This window comes from Leucopleurus acutus (assembly GCF_964270905.1).
Source record: "Leucopleurus acutus genome assembly, chromosome: 2".
In the NCBI taxonomy this organism is placed as follows: domain Eukaryota; kingdom Metazoa; phylum Chordata; class Mammalia; order Artiodactyla; family Delphinidae; genus Leucopleurus; species Leucopleurus acutus.
In genome coordinates, this window is record NC_139143.1 from 58,239,651 (window position 1) to 58,259,324 (window position 19,674).

General features: G+C 36.7%; 1 protein-coding gene across 4 annotated transcripts in view; it reads right to left on the reverse strand.

Moving 5' to 3' along the window:
* TDRD5 (tudor domain containing 5) overlaps positions 1–19,674 on the reverse strand; it is a gene marked incomplete at both ends in the record, with an annotated part of 88,100 nt that overhangs the window by 37,022 nt on the left and 31,404 nt on the right. For 2 of the 4 annotated variants that reach the window (XM_082864290.1, XM_082864287.1), the window contains 4 exons: positions 1,752–1,972; positions 3,453–3,661; positions 5,640–5,793; positions 19,344–19,400. In XM_082864290.1, the coding sequence (XP_082720416.1) occupies positions 1,752–1,972; positions 3,453–3,661; positions 5,640–5,793; positions 19,344–19,400 (641 nt within the window). The remainder of the gene's footprint in view (positions 1–1,751; positions 1,973–3,452; positions 3,662–5,639; positions 5,794–19,343; positions 19,401–19,674) is intronic. The other 2 variants (XM_082864289.1, XM_082864288.1) reach the window with 1 other exon arrangement.

Sequence of the window (19,674 nt, forward strand, 5' to 3'; positions counted from 1 at the left end):
CAAAGCTATTTTAATATTTTAGTATTATTATGAAAATAGTTATTTGCCCTTTTCACTATGTTAATATTTGCAATGATGCTGTAAAAGCAAGGGTGGGTAAAATTCCCGGTGCCTTTGCTAAATCAAGGCAGTGGCATCCAACTGTACTAGTAAACATTTATTTTTCACTGCCATGCATTCACATTAAATAAAAAAGAAAAAGAAAGAGGCTACTTTCACTTAAGAATATCCTTGATAGGGCTTCCCTCGTGGCGCAGTGGTTGGGAGTCCGCCTGCCAATGCAGGGGACGCGGGTTTGTGCCCCAGTCCGGGAGGATCCCACGTGCCATGAAGCGCTGGGCCCGTGGGCCATGGCCACTGGGCCTGCACGTCCGGAGCCTGTGTGCTGCGGCGGGAGGGGCCGCAGCGGTGAGAGGCCCGCGTGCCGGGAAAAAAAATAAGAATGTCCTTGATAAAGCAATAAAAATTATTAAGTTTATTAAATCTCAACCACTGACTATCTTTTCAATATTCTCTGTAACAAAATGCAAGTACAAGTAAAATACTTCCCAAGTTGTCTTAATGAAAAGCACTTTTGCATTTCAGTTGTGAACTGAATTAGCTGCTTTTTGTGTGTGTGTGTAGATTTATTTTTACTTGGAAGATGAACTAGACACTATTTTCATGGAATACCATTTTTGCTTGAAAGGCCACTCACAAACTATGTTTATTCAGACTTGCATATCTGCCACACATTTTCTCAAAAATGAAGCAAGCTTGCCACTTCAAGGAAAACACTGACAGTATTTATTGTCAATGATAAAATTCAAAAGCTTTCAAATGAAAATTAGGATTTTGGCAACGCTGCATCCACCACCATAAACATGACAGCTTCCTAATACTTAATACTTTTCTGATGCAATCAGTGATACTATTAATGAATGTGATTTTTTAAAGATATATTGTGTGATGGAACATGTCAACATCTGGAAGATCTATATAACTCAGTGAACCAGTATTTTCCAAAAGACCAACACATGTTTTAAAATCGTAGATGGTGGTAAAATTCAGGACCAGTTCCATTGAGTCCACACTGAGAAGTTCCCTATGCTTACTTTAATGTTAAGCTACTGCTGTCTTGAAATTCTTAATACTTTTTAAACAAGGAGTCTTACATTTTAATATTGGACTGGAGCCTGCAATTACCTAGCTAGTCCTGGATCCATTCAAAGTGCAAAGGCAGAAAATGTATTTTAACATAGTAGAGTTTGAAAAGTTCAAATTCCACACTGAAACTAACTTCAAGAAACTACCACTTGTCAAGTTTCAGTACACTATCAAAGAGTATTCACAATTTTCTGAAAAGGCTATTAAAATACTCCTTTTCCCAATTATGTATCTGTCAGAGGCCAGATGTTTTCATGTACTTCCACCAAAATAAAGTATTTCAAGAAATTAAAGACAGAAGCAGATACTGAAATCCAACTTTCTTCTAGTATGCCAGATATTAGAGATTTGCAAAAATGTAAAAGAGTGCACTATTCTAATTTTCATAAAAGTTATTTTTCATAAAATGTTATTTATATTCAGAAAAATGAATTTATCGTTATTTTTAAACAATATTTTTTACAGTTTTAATTTCTATATGATAAATATTGATAAACAAAAGTTCTCTTCGGTCCTTAATTTTTAAGAGCCCTGAGACCAAAATGTTTGAGAACTGACTTAGAATGAGATACATGAAAAATACATTGAAAACAACAGATTCCTACCGCATTTCAATCATCATGTCTTCAAGTAACTCTGATGAATCCCTGCTATAGATTCGGATGTAGAATTGACTAGGAGAGATGATACACTCCACAAAGACCCCCACGAGGGTACTGGTACCTAATGGGGGTAGTTTGCATAATTTCTTGTCCCGTACAGCATCAGGTGGGATATCATGATTTGCCATTGCCAAGTTGAGCTGTGATTTGTTAATTTCTACTTGCTACAAGTTAAAAAAAATCAAAGAAACCACTATAAATCTTTGAGTAACATTTCAAACTTTATGACAACGTTTCTTAAAATATATTTCATGAGTCACCTTTATCAGAATCACCTGGCAAATAATAAAAATGAAAATTCTTAGGCTTTAGCCCAGACTCACTCACTAGAAGAGAGGCCCAAAATTATGCCTTTAAAAAAATTCCCTAGGTGATCCCTACCTACATTAAAATATTAAAAGTACTGTCTTACGATATTAGGTAAAGAGTGAAAAGTGTGTCACACAACTGCCCTATATAAAATTGAAAACATCGTACTTCAAATACTTAGGCTGAACTAAGAGTCTCATCCTACCCAGTTCTACCAACAAAGGCAACTTTAAAGAATGGATTAAATTTCAGGGCTTTCCTGGTGGCACAGTGGTTAAGAATTTGCCTGCCATTGCAGGGGACACGGGTTCGAGCCCTGGTCTGGGAAGATCTAACATGCCATGGAGCAACTAAGCCCTTGTGCCACAACTAATACTCAAAATTTTTAAGTACTTTTAAGGCTTAATACTGAACCTGCGCTCTAGAGCCTGTGAGCCACAACTACTGAGCCCACGGTGCCACAACTACTGAAGCCCACGTGCCTAGAGCCCGTGCTCCGCAACAAGAAAAGCCACTGCAAGGAGAAGCCCGCGCACTGCAACAAAAAGTAGCCCCCACTCGCCGCAACTAGAGAAAGCCCGCACGCAGTGACGAAGACCCAACACAGCCAAAAATAAATAAATTTATTAAAAAAGAAAGAATGGACTAAATTTCAGACTAGTCTTCCAATCAAAAATACGGTTTCTCAAACACTCTCATTCTCAAATATATTATTTTCCTTCAGGCCTTTCTATTGTCCTCTAGAAAATATAGCAGGCTCTCCAAACAAAATGTTTTCCTTCCATGAAAGAAGCCAGGTGTAAAGGGCAGAAGGCAAGAAGAGTAAGCAATTAATTCCTTAGTAACTACAAAATAAGTAATAGGAGATGAGAATACAAAAAGGGAGAAGTGTGTGTGGAGATATAATAAAGGAGAAAAACAATAAAAGCACCCTCTAACTGAGGCTAGGTGCAGGGGCAACCTGCAGCAGTGCTGAGGCATCCAGCTACAATAGAGCTCCTCAATTCTTCCCTCAAAAGTCCTGGAGGGTTGTGAAGCCTACTGAAACACATGGACAGAGAATCAGCAATGTTATCCTGAAACAACTGTTAAATCTTCGAAGACAACTGAAAAGCCTGAAATGAGACTCAAGGAAAGCTAGTTATACAAAAGGCTGAAAACCAGAATAAATGCTGCATAAGGTGACTTCAGACCAAAGTTCTGGTCTAGCCTAAGAAATCATACATCTAGAAATAAGACCTTTCTCAAACAGAATTTTTGTCTAAAGAAACATTCATTCAGTTACTTTCCATAATGCTGAATCTCCAGGGCACAAAGCCATCAAACCTTACTCACCAGCTGTAAAGGTTTTACCACCAGATTAGGCTTCTTGCAAATCTTCTCTTCTGGCTCTTTGTGGTTTTCTGAAGGGCAATCCTGTGTTTTCTCCTTGATAACAGTAGTAGACAGTGAATTTCTAGGGGGACTGGACACACAAGCTTTGGCTTCTATTTTCTTATCTGATTGAACTAAACATGAATTTCTGACTGATGACACAGCTCCATCTGAAATGACCAATAGAGGAGCCTATTGTATATCTATTAAAATAATTTGGAAACTGTTAATAAGCACATTCTATGTGCCAGGCACTGGGCAGATAATGAGAGATGAGAGATATGAACCTGTCTTTGCAGACCTTTCAGTATGGAGAGATGTAACAGAAGTTCCAGATGGGAACAAATCTTATGTTATTTATGTTGGGGGGGGGCAAGTCTGATAAGGTTTTTTTAACTTTGGTGAAAGGCTTTATTTTACAACATCCTGATTTCAATTTATTTCTTGTTCAGCTTTAGTTGTGAACATTCATTTGTTGCTTAATGTACAACGTATGTGGCTACTTAATAGTCCATAATACAATGCCTTAATTTTGGGGGAATTCCCAAACCAATCACATATTTTGACCATACAATCATACAAATTTACACGTGTATGATGATTATAGGAGGCTGACACATTAAAACAGACCCCAGATAGACATAAAACCATAGTGGCTCCTAAAGAAATAAACTAGTAACTGTACAAAGATGTAGGTACAAGAATATTTATCACTGTATTTTTTATAATGATAAAAAAATGGATACTCTCTACATGTCCATTGACAGGAGACTGGTTAAATAAACTATAATACAGTTACATAAAATAATTATATGTAGTCAAAAAGGAAGAAATAAACTTGTATATGCTGTTATAGAAAATTACCTCTATGAAGTATAAAAAGCAAGGACTTATATAATGTTTATACAATACTGTTTTGTGGAAGAAAATTATATATATGATAAATAATTATAGAGAAGAGGTCCAGAAAAAAAACACTAAAACTATCACTACTAGTTACTACCTCTGCATTGCTGGAATTGTTTAAACAAGCAAATACTGCTTTTGTAATTTTTTTCTAAGTGCAGCTAGGCTCACATATACATTTTAAAAAGTCTGGAAGGCTATATAAAAATTCTAATGACAGTTTTGGTGGGACTAAAATGTAGAGAAATATTCACTTTCAACTTTTTACTCATCTGTGCTATCTGAACTTTTTAGAATGAATGTAAGTTATTTTAATCAGAAAAATCAACAAAGATACATTTACATTTTGTAAAAAAAAAAAAAAAACCACAGCTGTCCACTTTAGCCACCTGTAGAAACTTATAAAAATGTAAGTATCATACTGTACTACAGATGGCAAGACATTACCATTATGGGAACTGAGGAAAGAGTATATGGGATCTCTCTGTGTTCGTTCTTAATAACTGCAAGTGAACCTACAATAACCTCAATAAAAATTTCAAAAGAAAAAAACCACTAAGCCAAACAAAAACAAAAGTCAAGTGCCCTAAATGCAATGTGATATGCTGGAGTAGATCCAGAAACAGAAAAAGAACAAAACTGATAAAATCGGAATAGACTCTGGAGTTTAGTAAATATCAGTGTACCAATGTTAATTTCTTAGTTTTGATAAACATATCATGGTAACGTAAGATGTTAAAATTAGGGGGAAACTGGATGAAGGGCATATGAGAACTCTGTACTATCTTTGCAACTTTTCTATAAACCTAAAATTATCTCAAAATAAAATGTTTTTTTTAAATTACAACTGCTGAGTCTCAATGCACACCCATTTATTCTGAACGTCCATATATTTCTAAGAATCTCCATATATTTCTAAAAAGAGTTAAGAACCACTGAACTATCTAGAGCTTCCCCCTCAGAACACCATTTCAGAAAATTTATTTCTTCAGAATTATTAAAAAATCTGGACAATGAAGAAAGTAAACTTAAAAATCTCAGATTTTAATACAGTAACCTCATTGCAACATATATCACCAGAAAGGAGGTCATTATATACAAAACATTTTCAAGGCTAATGTGTGATCTGTTTGGTTGATGTGGTTACAATAACGCCTATTTACATAACCAGTGCTTTCTTTTTCCTTGTTCTTACAGAGACAATTAAAAATCAGGTTTGCATCATATTGTAATTCAACTCACCAGGTGGTAGAGGCTTCATATCAGCATCAAACACCAGCAAGTCTTGTTCTCCTTCCCTGAACTCAACATGGAGAATGTCACTAAGAGCTCCAACAAGCTCGGTCACATTTAAGAAGCCCAGATTTTTGGGTGAAAGTTGCTCTTTAAAAATTACCTGTCACCAAAGCAAAACCAAAAACCAAAAAAAAACAAAACAAGAATATAACATATACAGATGCCCATGGACAATGCTTTAATTTGGAATTAGCCAAACTAAATTTGTAAGGGTGAGTTAACTCAGGCATTACAACAAACCCTTGCTTCCATGCAAGTATAATACAAACCAAGAGACCTATAATCCCTCACCATAAACTTCTAGGCCAACTTCAAGTTCCTTTTACAGCATATGTTAAATTGAAAAGAAAATTAAGGGACATTTTTACCTCTCATTTTACACAATGTCTGATTATAAAGCAAAAAGTCTTTTTTAAAAAAGAGGGGAACACACAAAATACAAAAATCATAATAAAACTTGATATTTCTCTATTTTCAGAGAAAGAGTATTCACTACCACTTTCCACATGCAATAAAATACTATTTTTAAACATTTCCTTAAAATTTTTGTTTATTATTTCACCCTGGAAGTTGGGATAAATAGGCAGGTGTCTATGTATTTCCTATAACTGTCTGATTTTCTCACCTTGGAAAAGAAGAACTATACCAAATACAGATAGAAGAGAATATATATAAGATAGATAACAAGTATGTTTGGTTTAAACTGCACAGTGAATTGGTAAGTTTGCCCTTGTTAATAAAGACGTCCCATTAAAATGTCTGAATTCTTAAACTTTTGTCTCCATAACCAAGGTAAAGCAGTAGAGCTAACCGTAGTTCTTGCTCTCTTCCTCTTGACTAGGTGTTAGTAGGAAATAAATCCCTGCTCTGACTTAATCACCTTGGGGAAGACCAACAGGAACACAGAGGGCAAACAGTTCTAAAGGATTGACCCTTGACAAAGGGTGGGATTTCTGCAGTGCACACTTCTTGTTGGTGTAATGTTCTGAGACCCAACTCAACTCTTTATTGACTTCTCCCAGGACACTTGTAAAAATGGGGCCCAGCGTCAGTCAAGTCACGGTTTAAAGGGTCATTAGTATCACATCTATAGCCAATCACAGATATCCCAAGAGAGAAAGAACTCGTAGAGGACAGAAGAAGGGTGGTGGTGAGTTAGATCTGGTACTTCTACTTACTTCCTTGTACATTACACATTATGGCTTCTTTTCTTTTTATGTTCATTAGTCTAATGGTTTCTTTACCTTCTCGGTAAGTGCCCAGTACTATGAATGTGCAATTCAGCTGAACACATGACTAGGTTGGGAAGGATTCTTTTTAATGTAAGTTATCAATTTTTTGAATAAGTGATATTCAGAAGTTTTGAAAAGGTACACAGCAAAAACTTAGTCTCCAGCCCACTCCCATCCCTCAGTTGACCAGGAGATCACCTCCTTGGAGGTAACCATTACTACTAGTTTTTTATGCAAACCATCACCAGCAGATTCTTGTGAAACTTTCCAGAAACTGTCAAAACTTGAACATGCATCATGCTTCAACATAATAGATTACACCTGTTGTATTTTTTATGAATTAATACGGAGGTAATTCCAAATCCTTATATGAAACACAGTTGAGTAATCTTATCTCAGAAGCAGTTTCTTTTAGTAAGTTAGTTTGGTCCATCCATTGATATGTCAGATACACTACCCTAGGTCCTCTGTTATGCTATCTTCTTTATATACTCCCAACCATAAGCAAGAAAGTAATTGGTGTGTATTTCTACTCCCACTCTCTTACTTCTCTTCCATCTCCAATCGATTCTGGTTGTTTTATTTTTTCCTTAGAGTTTATATTTATGCCTTCAAATATATGTATATATCCTATTACATGATTTCATTTCCTCATGGAGTAGATTTTGTAGATGATACACTCATAGTGCAAGCACTTTATTTTCTGCAAATTGGCAGCTGGACCCAGCGGCTTGATCAGACTCATGCTCCACCCCTATGACAAGACTATTGGTGATGCCATGTTCTAAAAAGAGGCACATATAATGCCTGGTTGTCTTTTTTTTTTTTTTCTTGGTGTTGTTAGGAGCCATTACTGGTCGATGCCTGATCTACTATTTTATTGAGAGGCTTAACATAGTGATATTCTAATTCTATAAATTCTTTTTTGTTATTTAGTTGGAATATTTTATAGAGATATGCTCCCCTCATCTGCTATTTGGTTAACCAGTCCTACCAGTTCATTCAGGAAAGTGAGGTAAGTGACTCGCTCTTTCTCTTTATTTACCACTTTCTAAGGTAATGAATTGGTTCTCTATCATCTTCCATGATAACCAATTAGCTTTTTTCTTTTTTAATTAATTAATTTATTTATTTAGCAGGGGCTACTCTTTGTTGCGGTACGCAGGCTTCTCATTGCGGTGGCTTCTCTTGCTGAGGAGCATGGGCTCTAGGCACACGAGCCCAGCAGTTGCAGCATGTGGGCTCAGTAGGTGTGGCTCGCAGGCTCTAGAGCGCAGGCTCAGTAGTTGTGGCACACAGGCTTAGTTGCTCCGCAGCATGTGGGATATTCCCGGACCAGGGCTTGAACCCATGTCCCCTGCATTGGCAGGTGGATTCTTAACCACTGCGCCACCAGGGAAGCCCACTAATTAGTTTTTAATATCATATGAACTCATAGAATTAAACATATTTGATGGGCTTCAAACCACTGCAATTATTATCCTTATTGAAACCTGAAATAACACTTCACATGGATTCCTAAGCCCTTCTAATGTGAACCTGGTCTTTAATAGTCCTTGCTGGTCTGGAATGGTAAGATGTTCCAGGTTCAATTTATGCAATTAGAAATCCTTGTACATACAATTAAAATTATCTCATAATTACCCCCATATATCCCATAGTAATAATAATTATTATTATTTTTTTATTTTTTGTGGTTCACGGGCCTCTCACTGTTGTGGCCTCTCCCGTTGCAGAGCACAGGCTCCGGACACGCAGGCTCAGCAGCCATGGCTCACGGGCCTAGCCGCTTCGCAGCATGTGGGATCTTCCCGGACCGGGGCACGAACCCATGTCCCCTGCATCGGCAGGAGGACTCTCAACCACTGCGCCACCAGGGAAGCCCTCCCATAATTGTTAATATGCTCTATATCAGGGGTGCCCAACCCCCGGGTGGCATACTGGTACTGGTCCGCAGCCTGTTAGGAACAGGGCCGCACAGCAGGAGGTTAGCGGCCGGCGAGCCAGCAAAGCTTCATCTGCTGCTCCCCACTGATCGCGTTACCGCCTGAACCATGCCCATCCCCGATCTGTGGAAAAACTGTCTTCTACAAAACTGGTCCTTGGTGCCAAAAAGGTTGGGGACTGCTGCTCTATAACACATTACTCAATAGTCTCAGAAAAACAGTACTCACATTACCATCACCAGTATAATTAATAAAAGCAGTTTACATTTTTTTTCCTATGCTCACCCCTTCTCTTTCTACCATTTTGTGTAACTGTCCTTTATATTGTCAGAGTTTATAGCCATTATATACTATATTCTCTTCTTTCTAACCCTCATTTGGTCTTAGTTTTATAAGTGGTGCTCATGTTCAGTTCTTTTGTTGCTGTTCCTCAAGTGATTTTGGTTACCTGAGGTTCATTCTTCAGTAGACCCCTTGAGGTCTCATGGGAACAATGGTTCTTCAATTCTTGCATGGCGGCAATAGCTTGTCTAGCTCTGTATAGTTGAAAGTCAATTTTGCTAGCCATAAAATCCTTAGCTCACATTTTTTTTCCTTGAGTGTTTAAAATATGTTATTTTTTAAAATCCCTTTTCTTCTAAACATGAGAATGTTTAGAAGAACACTGAAGGGGGCTTCCCTGCTGGCGCAGTGGTTGAGAGTCCGCCTACCGATGCAGGGGGCACGGGTTCATGCCCCGGTCCGGGACGATCCCGCATGCCGCGGGGCGGCTGGGCCCGTGAGCCATGGCCGCTGAGCCTGCGCATCTGGAGCCTATGCTCCGCAACGGGAGAGGCCACAACAGTGAGAGGCCCGCGTACCGCAAAGAAAAAACACTGAAAATGTTCTATAACCTAATTTTGTCTCCTTTATAAGTCACTTGTTCATTTGTTCAAAGGATTATTTTTTTCTTTAAGTCACTGGTTCATTTGTTCAAAGGATTATTTTTTTCTTTAAGTCCAATAATTTGGTGTTTGTCATTCTGGGTTGATATTCTCAGGTATGCAGTGTGTTCTCTCAATATATAATTTCAAGTCTTCCATTTCAGTAAAGTTCACTCAAATTATAGTTTTCAACATTTGTTCTGTTCCATCATTGGTTTTATTTCATACGTTGGCTCTTCTCTGCCTGTTTTCAATGCCTGTTACTTTCGCTTCAATCTTTCCTGTTCATTTTTTCCTAGTATTTTCTTATGAAAATTTTTAAACACAGGAAAAGGTGAAAGACTTGGACAGTGAACATCCGCCACCTAGATTATATAATTATTAGTATTCTGCTATATTTCATCATCTATATAGCCATCTACCTAACAAACCATCTTACCTTTTTTATGCATTTCAACACGAGCTGCAGACATCAGTACCCTTTACCCCAAAATATGTCAGTATGCACATAATTAACTGAGTTCAATATCTGTTAGTTTTTAAACATAAAATTTACATACACTGAAATGTATAAAACTTAAGTTTATCATTCAATTAGCTTTGATAAATGCACACTGTGTGCTGCAAACTCACATTTAAGATATAAAACATTTTCATCACTCAGCAAGTTCTTTCTTTCCCAGAGAAAACCAACTCTCTTTTTCCACCATAAATTAGCTTTGGCTATCCTAGCAACTCAAATAGAAGGTATCCTACACTGTGTACTCTTCTGTTCAGCAGCAAGCGTTTCTCAAATTCATCCATGTTAGTTCATCTATCAGTAGTTGATTTATTCTTAATGCTGAACAGTACTTCATTGTAAGAATATACCACAGGGCTTCCCTGGTGGCGCAGTGGTTGAGAGTCCGCCTGCCGATGCAGGGGACATGGGTTCATGCCCTGGTCCGGGAAGATCCCACATGCTGCGGAGCAGCTGGGCCCGTGAGCCACAGCCGCTGAGCCTGCGCGTCTGGAGCCTGTGCTCCGCAACGGGAGAGGCCACAGCAGTGAGAGGTCCGGGTACTGCAAAAAAAAAAAAAAAAAAAAAAACCATATGGGCCTGCAGTTTTTTCTGCTTCTCCCTTCTTTTGTGGAGAGGTGTTTTTCTTTCTTTTGTTTTTTTTAAATAACAAAAATCCATTTCTTGATACTTACAGGGATATTCAGATTTTCTATTTCATCTTGCCTCAGTTGGGTAATTTGTGTCTTTTGAGGAATTTTTCCATTCCATCTACGTTGTCAAATGATAGGTACAGTTGTTCATAATATTTCCTTATTGTCCTTTCAGTATCTGTAGAATTTATAATGATATAATCTCTTTCCTGATATTGGTGTTTGTGTCCTCTCTTTTTTTCTAATTTAACTAGTTAATGGTTTATCAATTTTGGTGATCTTACAAAGAATCAATATTTGGCTTTGTTAATTGTTGCTACTTTATTAATGTCTATTCTTGATTTTCTTATTTCTTTTCTCCTACTATTTTGACTTTACTTCGCTCCTCCCTTTTCTAGACTTCTTAAGGTAGACCTTCAGGTCAATGATGATTTTATACCTTTCTTTTCTTCTAATTTAGGCATTTTAGAGCTATAAATTTCTCTTTGAGCATTGTTTTAGCTGCATCTCACAATTTTTGACATGTTATATTTTCATTTTCAATTGGGAATATTTTCAAATTTCCTTTGTGATTCTGTCTTTAATAAGTTATTTAGCTACATTCAATATCCTGTAATAAACCATAATGCAAAAGAGTATGAAAAAGTACACATATATATGTATAACTGAATGACTGTGCTGTACACCCAGACACTAACACAACATTGTAAATCAACTATACTTCAATTTTAAAAAATAAGTTATTTAGAAGAGAACTGTTTAATTTCCAAATTACCTGGAGGGTTAATTCTTAGGTAATTCATTGTATTGATTTGTAATTTAATTCCATCTTAAAGAACATACTCTGTAAGATTTCAGTATTTTGAAATTTGTTGAGACTTATTTCATGGCCAACTACATGGTCCATCTTGGCAAATGTTCCATGTGTACCTGAACAGAATGTGTATTCTGCAGTTGCTGGGTACAGTGTTCTATAAAAGTCAAACAGATCATGATGGTAGAGAGTGTGGTTCAGATTTTCTATGTCCTTATTCATTTTTTTTGACTATTTTATTAAATGCCAGAAAGACAAAACCCCTATAATTGTGGAGTTAACTCATAATTAATTCTGTCAACTTTTAGATCATTTATCTTAAAGCATTATTAGGTGAATACACATTTGAATGTTGTGTCTTCCTAATTAACCATTTATCCTTATGAAATGTCCCTCTATCTCTGATAATACACTTTGCCTAGAATTCTGACTTTACCTGATTTTTTTTTAGTCACTTCGATTCTTTTATGCTTACTGTTATGTATGATATATCTTTTTCATCTTTTACTTTCAACCAATCTGTATCTTTTTACTAACAATGTATTTCATGTGGACAGCATTTAGTTCCACCTCATAACTTCATTAATTGTAATATATACTCCACTACATTTGTGAAATTATTAATATAATTGGACTTACAGGTACCATTTTTTAAATTGAAGTATAGTTGGTTTACAATGTTGTGTTAGTTTCAGATGTACAGCAAAATGATTGTTTATACACATATATATTTTTCAGATTCTTTTCCTTATAGGTTATTACAAGATATTGAATATAGTTTCCTGTGCTATACAGTAGGTCCTTGTTGTTTACCTATTTTATATATATTAGTGTGTGTCTGTTAATCCCAAACCCCTAATTTATCCCTCCCTCCCTTTCCCCTTTGGTAACCTATATAACCTATGTCTGTGAGTCTGTTTCTGATTTGTAAATAAGTTCATTTGTATCATTCTTTAGATTCCACATATAAGTGTTATCATACGATATTTGTCTTTCTCTGACTTACTTCACTTGGTATGATAACCTCCAGGTCCATCCATGTTACTGCAAATGGCATTATTTCGTTCTTTTTTATGGCTGAGTAACATTCCATTGTATATACATACCACATCTTTTTTATTCATCTGTTGATGGACACTTAGGTTGCTTCCATGTCTTGGCTATTGTAAACAGCGCTACAATGAACACTGGGGTGCATCTATCTTTTTGAATTATGATTTTCTCCAGATATATGCCCAGGAGTGGGATTGCTGGGTCATATGGTAGCTCCATTTTTCGTTTTTTAAGGAACCTCCATACTGTTTCTCAATAGTGGCTGCACCAATTTACATTCCCACCAACAGTGCAGGAGTGTTACCTTTTCTCCACACCCTCTCCAGCATTTACTATTTGTAGACTTTTTGATGATTGCCATTCTGACTGGTGTGAGGTGATCCCTTATTGCATTTGCATTTCTCTAATAATTAGCAATGTTGAGCATCTTTTCATGTGTCTGTTGGCCCTCTGTATGTCTTCTTTGGAGAAATGTCTATTTAGGTTTGCTGCCCATTTTTTAATGGGTTGTTTGTTTTTTTTATAATGAGCTGTATGAGCTGTTTGTATATTTTGGAAACTGAGCTCTTGTTGTTCACATTGTTTGCAAGTATTTTCTACTACACAGCTAACATTTTTGCTATTTAATTTCTGCTAATCCCATTTGTATTTTGTTTCTCTCAAACTCTGTTCCTTTGTTGTCCTTCAAGCAAAACAGCTGAACAGTAAACCCCGTCTTCCTTTGAGTTTACTTTTTTTTTTTTACTGAGTATTTTTATACAATTCCATTTTAATTTATCTATTGGCTTTATAGCTAACTCTGCATTATTTATTGTTCTATACATCCTTAACTTTTCAGTCTTACTGTACTACTTCACATAAAACACAAGAACCTTGCAAACTATAGTTCCATGTACTGCCCCTCCACTCATTATGCTATGGTTTTCACAAATATTACGTCTACATGTTACAAACCCAATTATACAGTGTTATAATTTTTGTTTTAAACAGTCATATACTTAATTGATTTTTTAAAAAGCCTTTGATATATACCCACACATTTACCATTTCCTGTGCTCTTCAATCCTTCCTATAGATTCAAATACAATCTGGCATCATTTCCTTCAGCCTGAAGAATATTCTTTAGAATTTCCTATAATGCAGGGCTGCTTACAATTAATTACCCATTTTTGATTGTCTGAAAATACCTCTACTTTACCTTCATTCTTCAAAGTTCTTGAAAGATACTACCAAGATACTATACTACTGAAATAAAAAATTGGGCAGAGTGGGGTTTTTTTGAAAACTTTAAAGATGTCATTCTACTGTCTTCTAGCCTTTACTGTTCCTAATGAGAGGTCAGCCATCATATTTAACATTGTTCCCCTCTATGGCAATGTGTCATTTTTCTTTAGTTGAATGATTTTCTAATTACTTTGAGTTTTCTGCAGTTTGACTACAATGTGCCTGTGTAAGATTTTCTTTGTATTCATTTTGTGGGCTTTTCTGGGCTTCTTAAATCTGTAAACTCTTTCATAAAATTTACAAAATTTTCAACCATTATTTTCTCAAGAATTTTTTCTCTTTTCATTTTTTTCTCCTTACCATCTTTCTCTCATCACAATTACACATATGTCAGGCCACTTGGTGTCGTCCCACAGGTCTCTCAGACTCTGTATTTTTTTTTTTTTTTTTTTTTTTTTGGCCACGCCACACGGCTCACAGTACCTCTCAGTTCCCCAACCAGGGACTGAACCTGGGCCACGGCAGTGAAAGCACTGAATCCTAACCACTATACCACCAGGGAACTCCCAGATTCTGCTTTTAAAAAAATTTTTTTTCATTTATTTTCTCTCTCTGTTCTTCAGATTGGATCATTTCTACCAATCTGTTCTGGGGTTCACCGATGCTTTCTTCTGCCATTTCCAATTTGTTCTTAAGACACTGCAGTGAATTTACTTCAGATATTTTATTTTCAACTCTAGAAAATCATTTGACTTTATAATTTCTTTTTCTCCACTGAGGTTTCTTATCTGTTCATTTAGTGTGAACATATATTGCTTTACACTCTTTTTAATGTGGTTTTAAGAATTCTTTAAAACCTTTTTGCTAACTTCAACATCTGCATCATCTCAGGATCCGTTTCCATTATTTTTCTCTTCACCAAGGGTCACATTTTCGCTTCACCAAGGGTCACAACAAAAACGTGGGTTCTTGTTTCTTAATCTATCCAGTAATTTTGGTTTGTATCCTGGACATCATAATAGGTAAGCTATAGAGACTGTGGAATCTTTTACAGGTCTTCTAAGGGTACTGCTTTTCGCTTAGTTTTAGCTGGGAGTTAATTTGACTAATCTTAAGTTCTGACTCCCTGTGGTGGGCAACAGCTGAAATAGATTCAGTTCTTTTAGCCTCAGAGGCTGCTTTGAGTCTGCCCCAGGCATGTGTAGTTCAACAGTCAGAGATTTGAACAGAATTTATGTGCAGAATTTGATGCTCCCTCTCTGTAGCTCTCTCCATCCTATGATTTCTCCCCTCATTTTTCAGCTGCTTATGTAGCTCCAAATCAGAAGCCGGTAAAACTTCTGATTTCTATCCAATCTCCAATTCCAAACAATGTATGGGGCCTGCCATCAGGCCAAAATCCAGGCAAACAAAAAGGTGCCATTCCCTCCTCCAAGTGCTGACTCCTTTCCAGTTTCTGCCTGCTTTTGGACAATTTCTAGTACCTTCAGAGAGTGATTTTGCATATTTTGTCCAGAACTTATAATAATTATCTTCACGATTGTTCCAAAATAGGCTACTCAGACATAATATTACCTTAATTTGTTGGCATGCCTGGGTTTCTCACTAGATTTCAAAAACCTTAGTGACACAGCCTTTTACGCCTAGATCCCCAGTGCCTCCCTCATTTATTCTGACTTTCAAAATGCTCCTCGTTTTTACCTACCGTTTTTCTTAGGGCATTAGCTGTTATATTTTTTGCTCTTGTAATCTTTGAAGTTTAATCTTCATTTCTGAAATGATTTTTCCTTTTATTTATAATTCTTCCCTGAGTACTGTTCACCTTATTTCCAAATTCGTGTAATTCAGATTTATGTTGTTCTTTCATTTTTTGTATCACTTTCTTAATATATTTTTTTGAAAAAGTAGGTTTCAGTTTTGATCTTTATTAGGGACATGTCTTTCTGACATGCTTTTATTGTCAGTAGATACGTTATTCTGCTCCTTATTCTCTTTTTTTCCTAAGACAATGATGCAATTTCACTCTGACCCTCTTCTGTTGAAATTCACGGAATTGTGAAATTCATTTTCCTGACTTACAGGACATCATTCTGGATTGCTTTCTGCTTCACAGAGCTCCTCCTTCCATTGTTTTCATATACTGTTTAAAAATACAGTAGGGGGCTTCCCTGGTGGTGCAGTGGTTGAGAGTCCGCCTGCCGATGCAGGGGAAATGGGTCGTGCCTCGGTCCGGGAGGATCCCACATGCCGCAGAGCAGCTGGGCCCGTGAGCCATGGCCGCTGAGCCTGCGCATCGGAGCCTGTGCTCCGCAACGGGAGAGGCCACAGCAGTGAGAGGCCCGCGTACCGCAAAAAAAAAAAAAAACCAGTAGGTTAATTTTGAAATTTCCTGGCTCTTTTCCCTTAATACTACTTACATCTAAGACTTCTCTTTTTCTACTGTCCGTATCCTGCTCAATTTTTCATTAGTGTCTGTAAGGGAGCTCTGGCTGGTCAGTTTCAAGAATTCACAGGAGCTATGATGCTCCAGCCCTATTCAACTCTTACCATGAAACATTCTCTGCTATTATAAGTCAAATTATCATCCAGTTTCAGCTGCTGTTTTCAAAATGGCTTGCTGTACATTCTAGTGAATACCTGATGGCTATTTTCCAATTCTTTTGTCCCTAGGTCCATCAGACATTGGCTCTCTTGCTTCCCTGTTTTCTCCTGGCACAGACATTGATATTATGAGGCTCTTGTGGCTGCTGCTGCTTACTCTCCAGCAATTCTTCATGGGAGACATATTACCCAATTTTGTTATAAATATTGTCTGTGGATTTTTTGTTTTGCTATGTAGTTTCTCTGACTGTTGTTACGTGGCACTTCAGGAAGATCCAAAAACTATGCTGCCACTGCACTATCTTCCCTTCAATTAGCAATTTAACAAAGGATCTTGAAAGAATGGCAGGCGGGTGCCCAGGTATTTCAAGAGGACAAATCACACAGGTAGCTTTTATAACATGTTGGATAAATAAAGGGTTAGTAAGTGTTACTACAAGTTAGAATAAAGGTTAAATTAAATCTATACTTATATATTTCTAATAATAATGTTGAATTTCTGCCGAAGTCTTTCTACTAAGAAGGGCAAAGAGCTTCCCTGTAACATTAAAAGCTTTGTTTTACAGACTTAGAGAATGAACTTATGGTTAGCAAGGGGGAAGGTGGGGTGCGGGAAGGACAGATTGGGAGTTTGGGATTGACATGTACACACTGCTACACTTAAAACAGATAACCAACAAGGACCTACTGTATAGCACAAGGAACTCTGCTCAATATTCTGTAAAAACCTAAATGGGAAAAGAATTTGAAAAAGAATAGATACATGTATATGTATAACTGAATCACATTGCTGTACACTGGAAACTAACACAACATTGTTAATCAACTATATTCCAATATAAAAACAAATCCTATTTTAAAAAAAAGGTTTATTTTAATTTCTCCAAGATTGTTGACTTTTAATCTTAACTCCATGAATTTTTATTACAGGAAGCTACTTTTGCTAAAATGTTAGTTGTAGAAAACTATTCACTTTGAGTTGTGAATCTAGCATAGGAAGTTTATTTTTACCCATAAATTTTGTGACAATTAAGTCATATTCTATTACTTTATTACTCTATTTTACACTTTATTCTTTTTATTTATTTTTGGCCGTGTTGGGTCTTCATTGCTACGTGTGGGCTTTCTTTAGTTGTGGCAAGTGGGGGCTACTCTTCGTTGCGGTATGCGGCCTTCTCATTGTGGTGGCTTCTCTTGGTGCATTGCATGGGCTCTAGGCGCAGAGGCTTCAGTAGTTGTGGCTCGCGAGCTCTAGAGCACAGGCTCAGTAGCTGTGGCGCGTGGGCTTAGTTGCTCCGACGCATGTGGGATCTTCCTGGCCTGGGGCTCAAACCCATGTTCCCTGAATTGGCAGGCAGATTCTTAACCACTGAGCCACCAGGGAAGTCCCTACACTTTATTCTGTAATTTCATTTTTAGATAAGTGACTTGACTTGTTAATCCAAAAAACATCAAGACTCTTTGTTTTAGCTTTCTCTCATGGGCCTATTTGAAATAAACTTTTTGGCTCTAAAAGATTCATTTCTTTAAATTCACAATGTGAAATAAGTTTTCTCCATCACTGAGGGATGATATGCATCTTTTCTAAGTTTTCTTTTTTTTATTCTACTATGAGTTTTAACAGTTATCGAACAATTACTATGTGGCAGGCACTGTTCTAATTACTTTATTTTAAGCCATTTAAACTTGACAAAACTCTATAAAGTAGGTAATATTATTCTGACTTTACATATCATCTATGAAATAGCACATAGAGGTGATGTATCTTAACCATTATGCTATGTAGTATCTCACAACATCCATGTTTATATGTACAAATATGTGATAGTGTTCATGACATAGTAGTTAAGAGTTAGGATAGTGAAGCCAGACTGCCAGGGTTTCAAATCCTGGCTCCACCCATTATTGGCTACCTGACCCTTAGGCAAGTTACTTTTCTGTGCCTCACTCTGTTGTGAAAACAAATGAACTGCTATAAGAAAGGCATTCCAAATACAGACTGGCACGCCTAACCATTTTTAAAAATTGGGTAGATGGCATTATCTGAATTATCATTCCGCAATGTGATTTTTTGTCACTAAAACATAATTGTTCCAAAAATGATTCATGTTGCACGGATGAAATCTAGTTCATTTATTTTATCTGCTACATATTACTCCATTGTATAAGTGTCAATCTCAATTTATTTATCCATTCTCCTACTGATAGCCATTTAATTTGTTTCCAGTTTTTTACTATGCTGCAATGTGCGTGTCATATGTATGTCCTCATGTGCACGTTTAAGAGTTTCTCTAAAGTGTATCTGTAGAAGTATTAATAGAACTCCTGAACCATCAGGGGTGCACATCCTCAAGTAAAGTGATATTGCCAAAATGCTCTCCAAAGGGGTTTTGTCCCACAAGTAGTGTATGACTTATTCTGTTTCTCCATATCCCCACTGACACTTAGTATTATCAGGCATGAAAAATAACTTTTATTCTAATAATATAATAATAGTGGTAAAAATATTCTTCCTATGCATAATGAAGTACTTATTAAGAATCAGATTCTTAACTCTTTTAGTAAAGAAGAGGCCACCAAAATGCAAAGCAAGATGTTTAAGTTCTAGAGCATAGACTTGGAGGATCCAAGGAACAGCAACAAAATTTCTATCAATCATAAGCAAGCCATAAAAAAACATGGCTGGTGAAAAAGAAAACACTCACCTCAAACTCTCCAAGAAGTTTAGAAATAAGTAAACCCTCTGGAAACTTGGATACAACCTAATAAATAGAAAATTGAAATACAATATAAATAGACACCACTGGAATGCTGGGTGACAAAATATCAAAATAAGAAAGTATAAATTTAAAAAGTAACAAGGCAAAAATAACATTATTATTGAGTGAATGAATTTAAGTCACAGTATTGTTTTAAAAATCAGTTTCCAGGTCTTTTTTTTTTCAATATTTATTTATTTGGCTGCACCAGGTCTTAGTTGTGGCATGCGGGATCTTCGATGCGGCGTGAGGGATCTTTAGTTGTGGCATGCAGGAT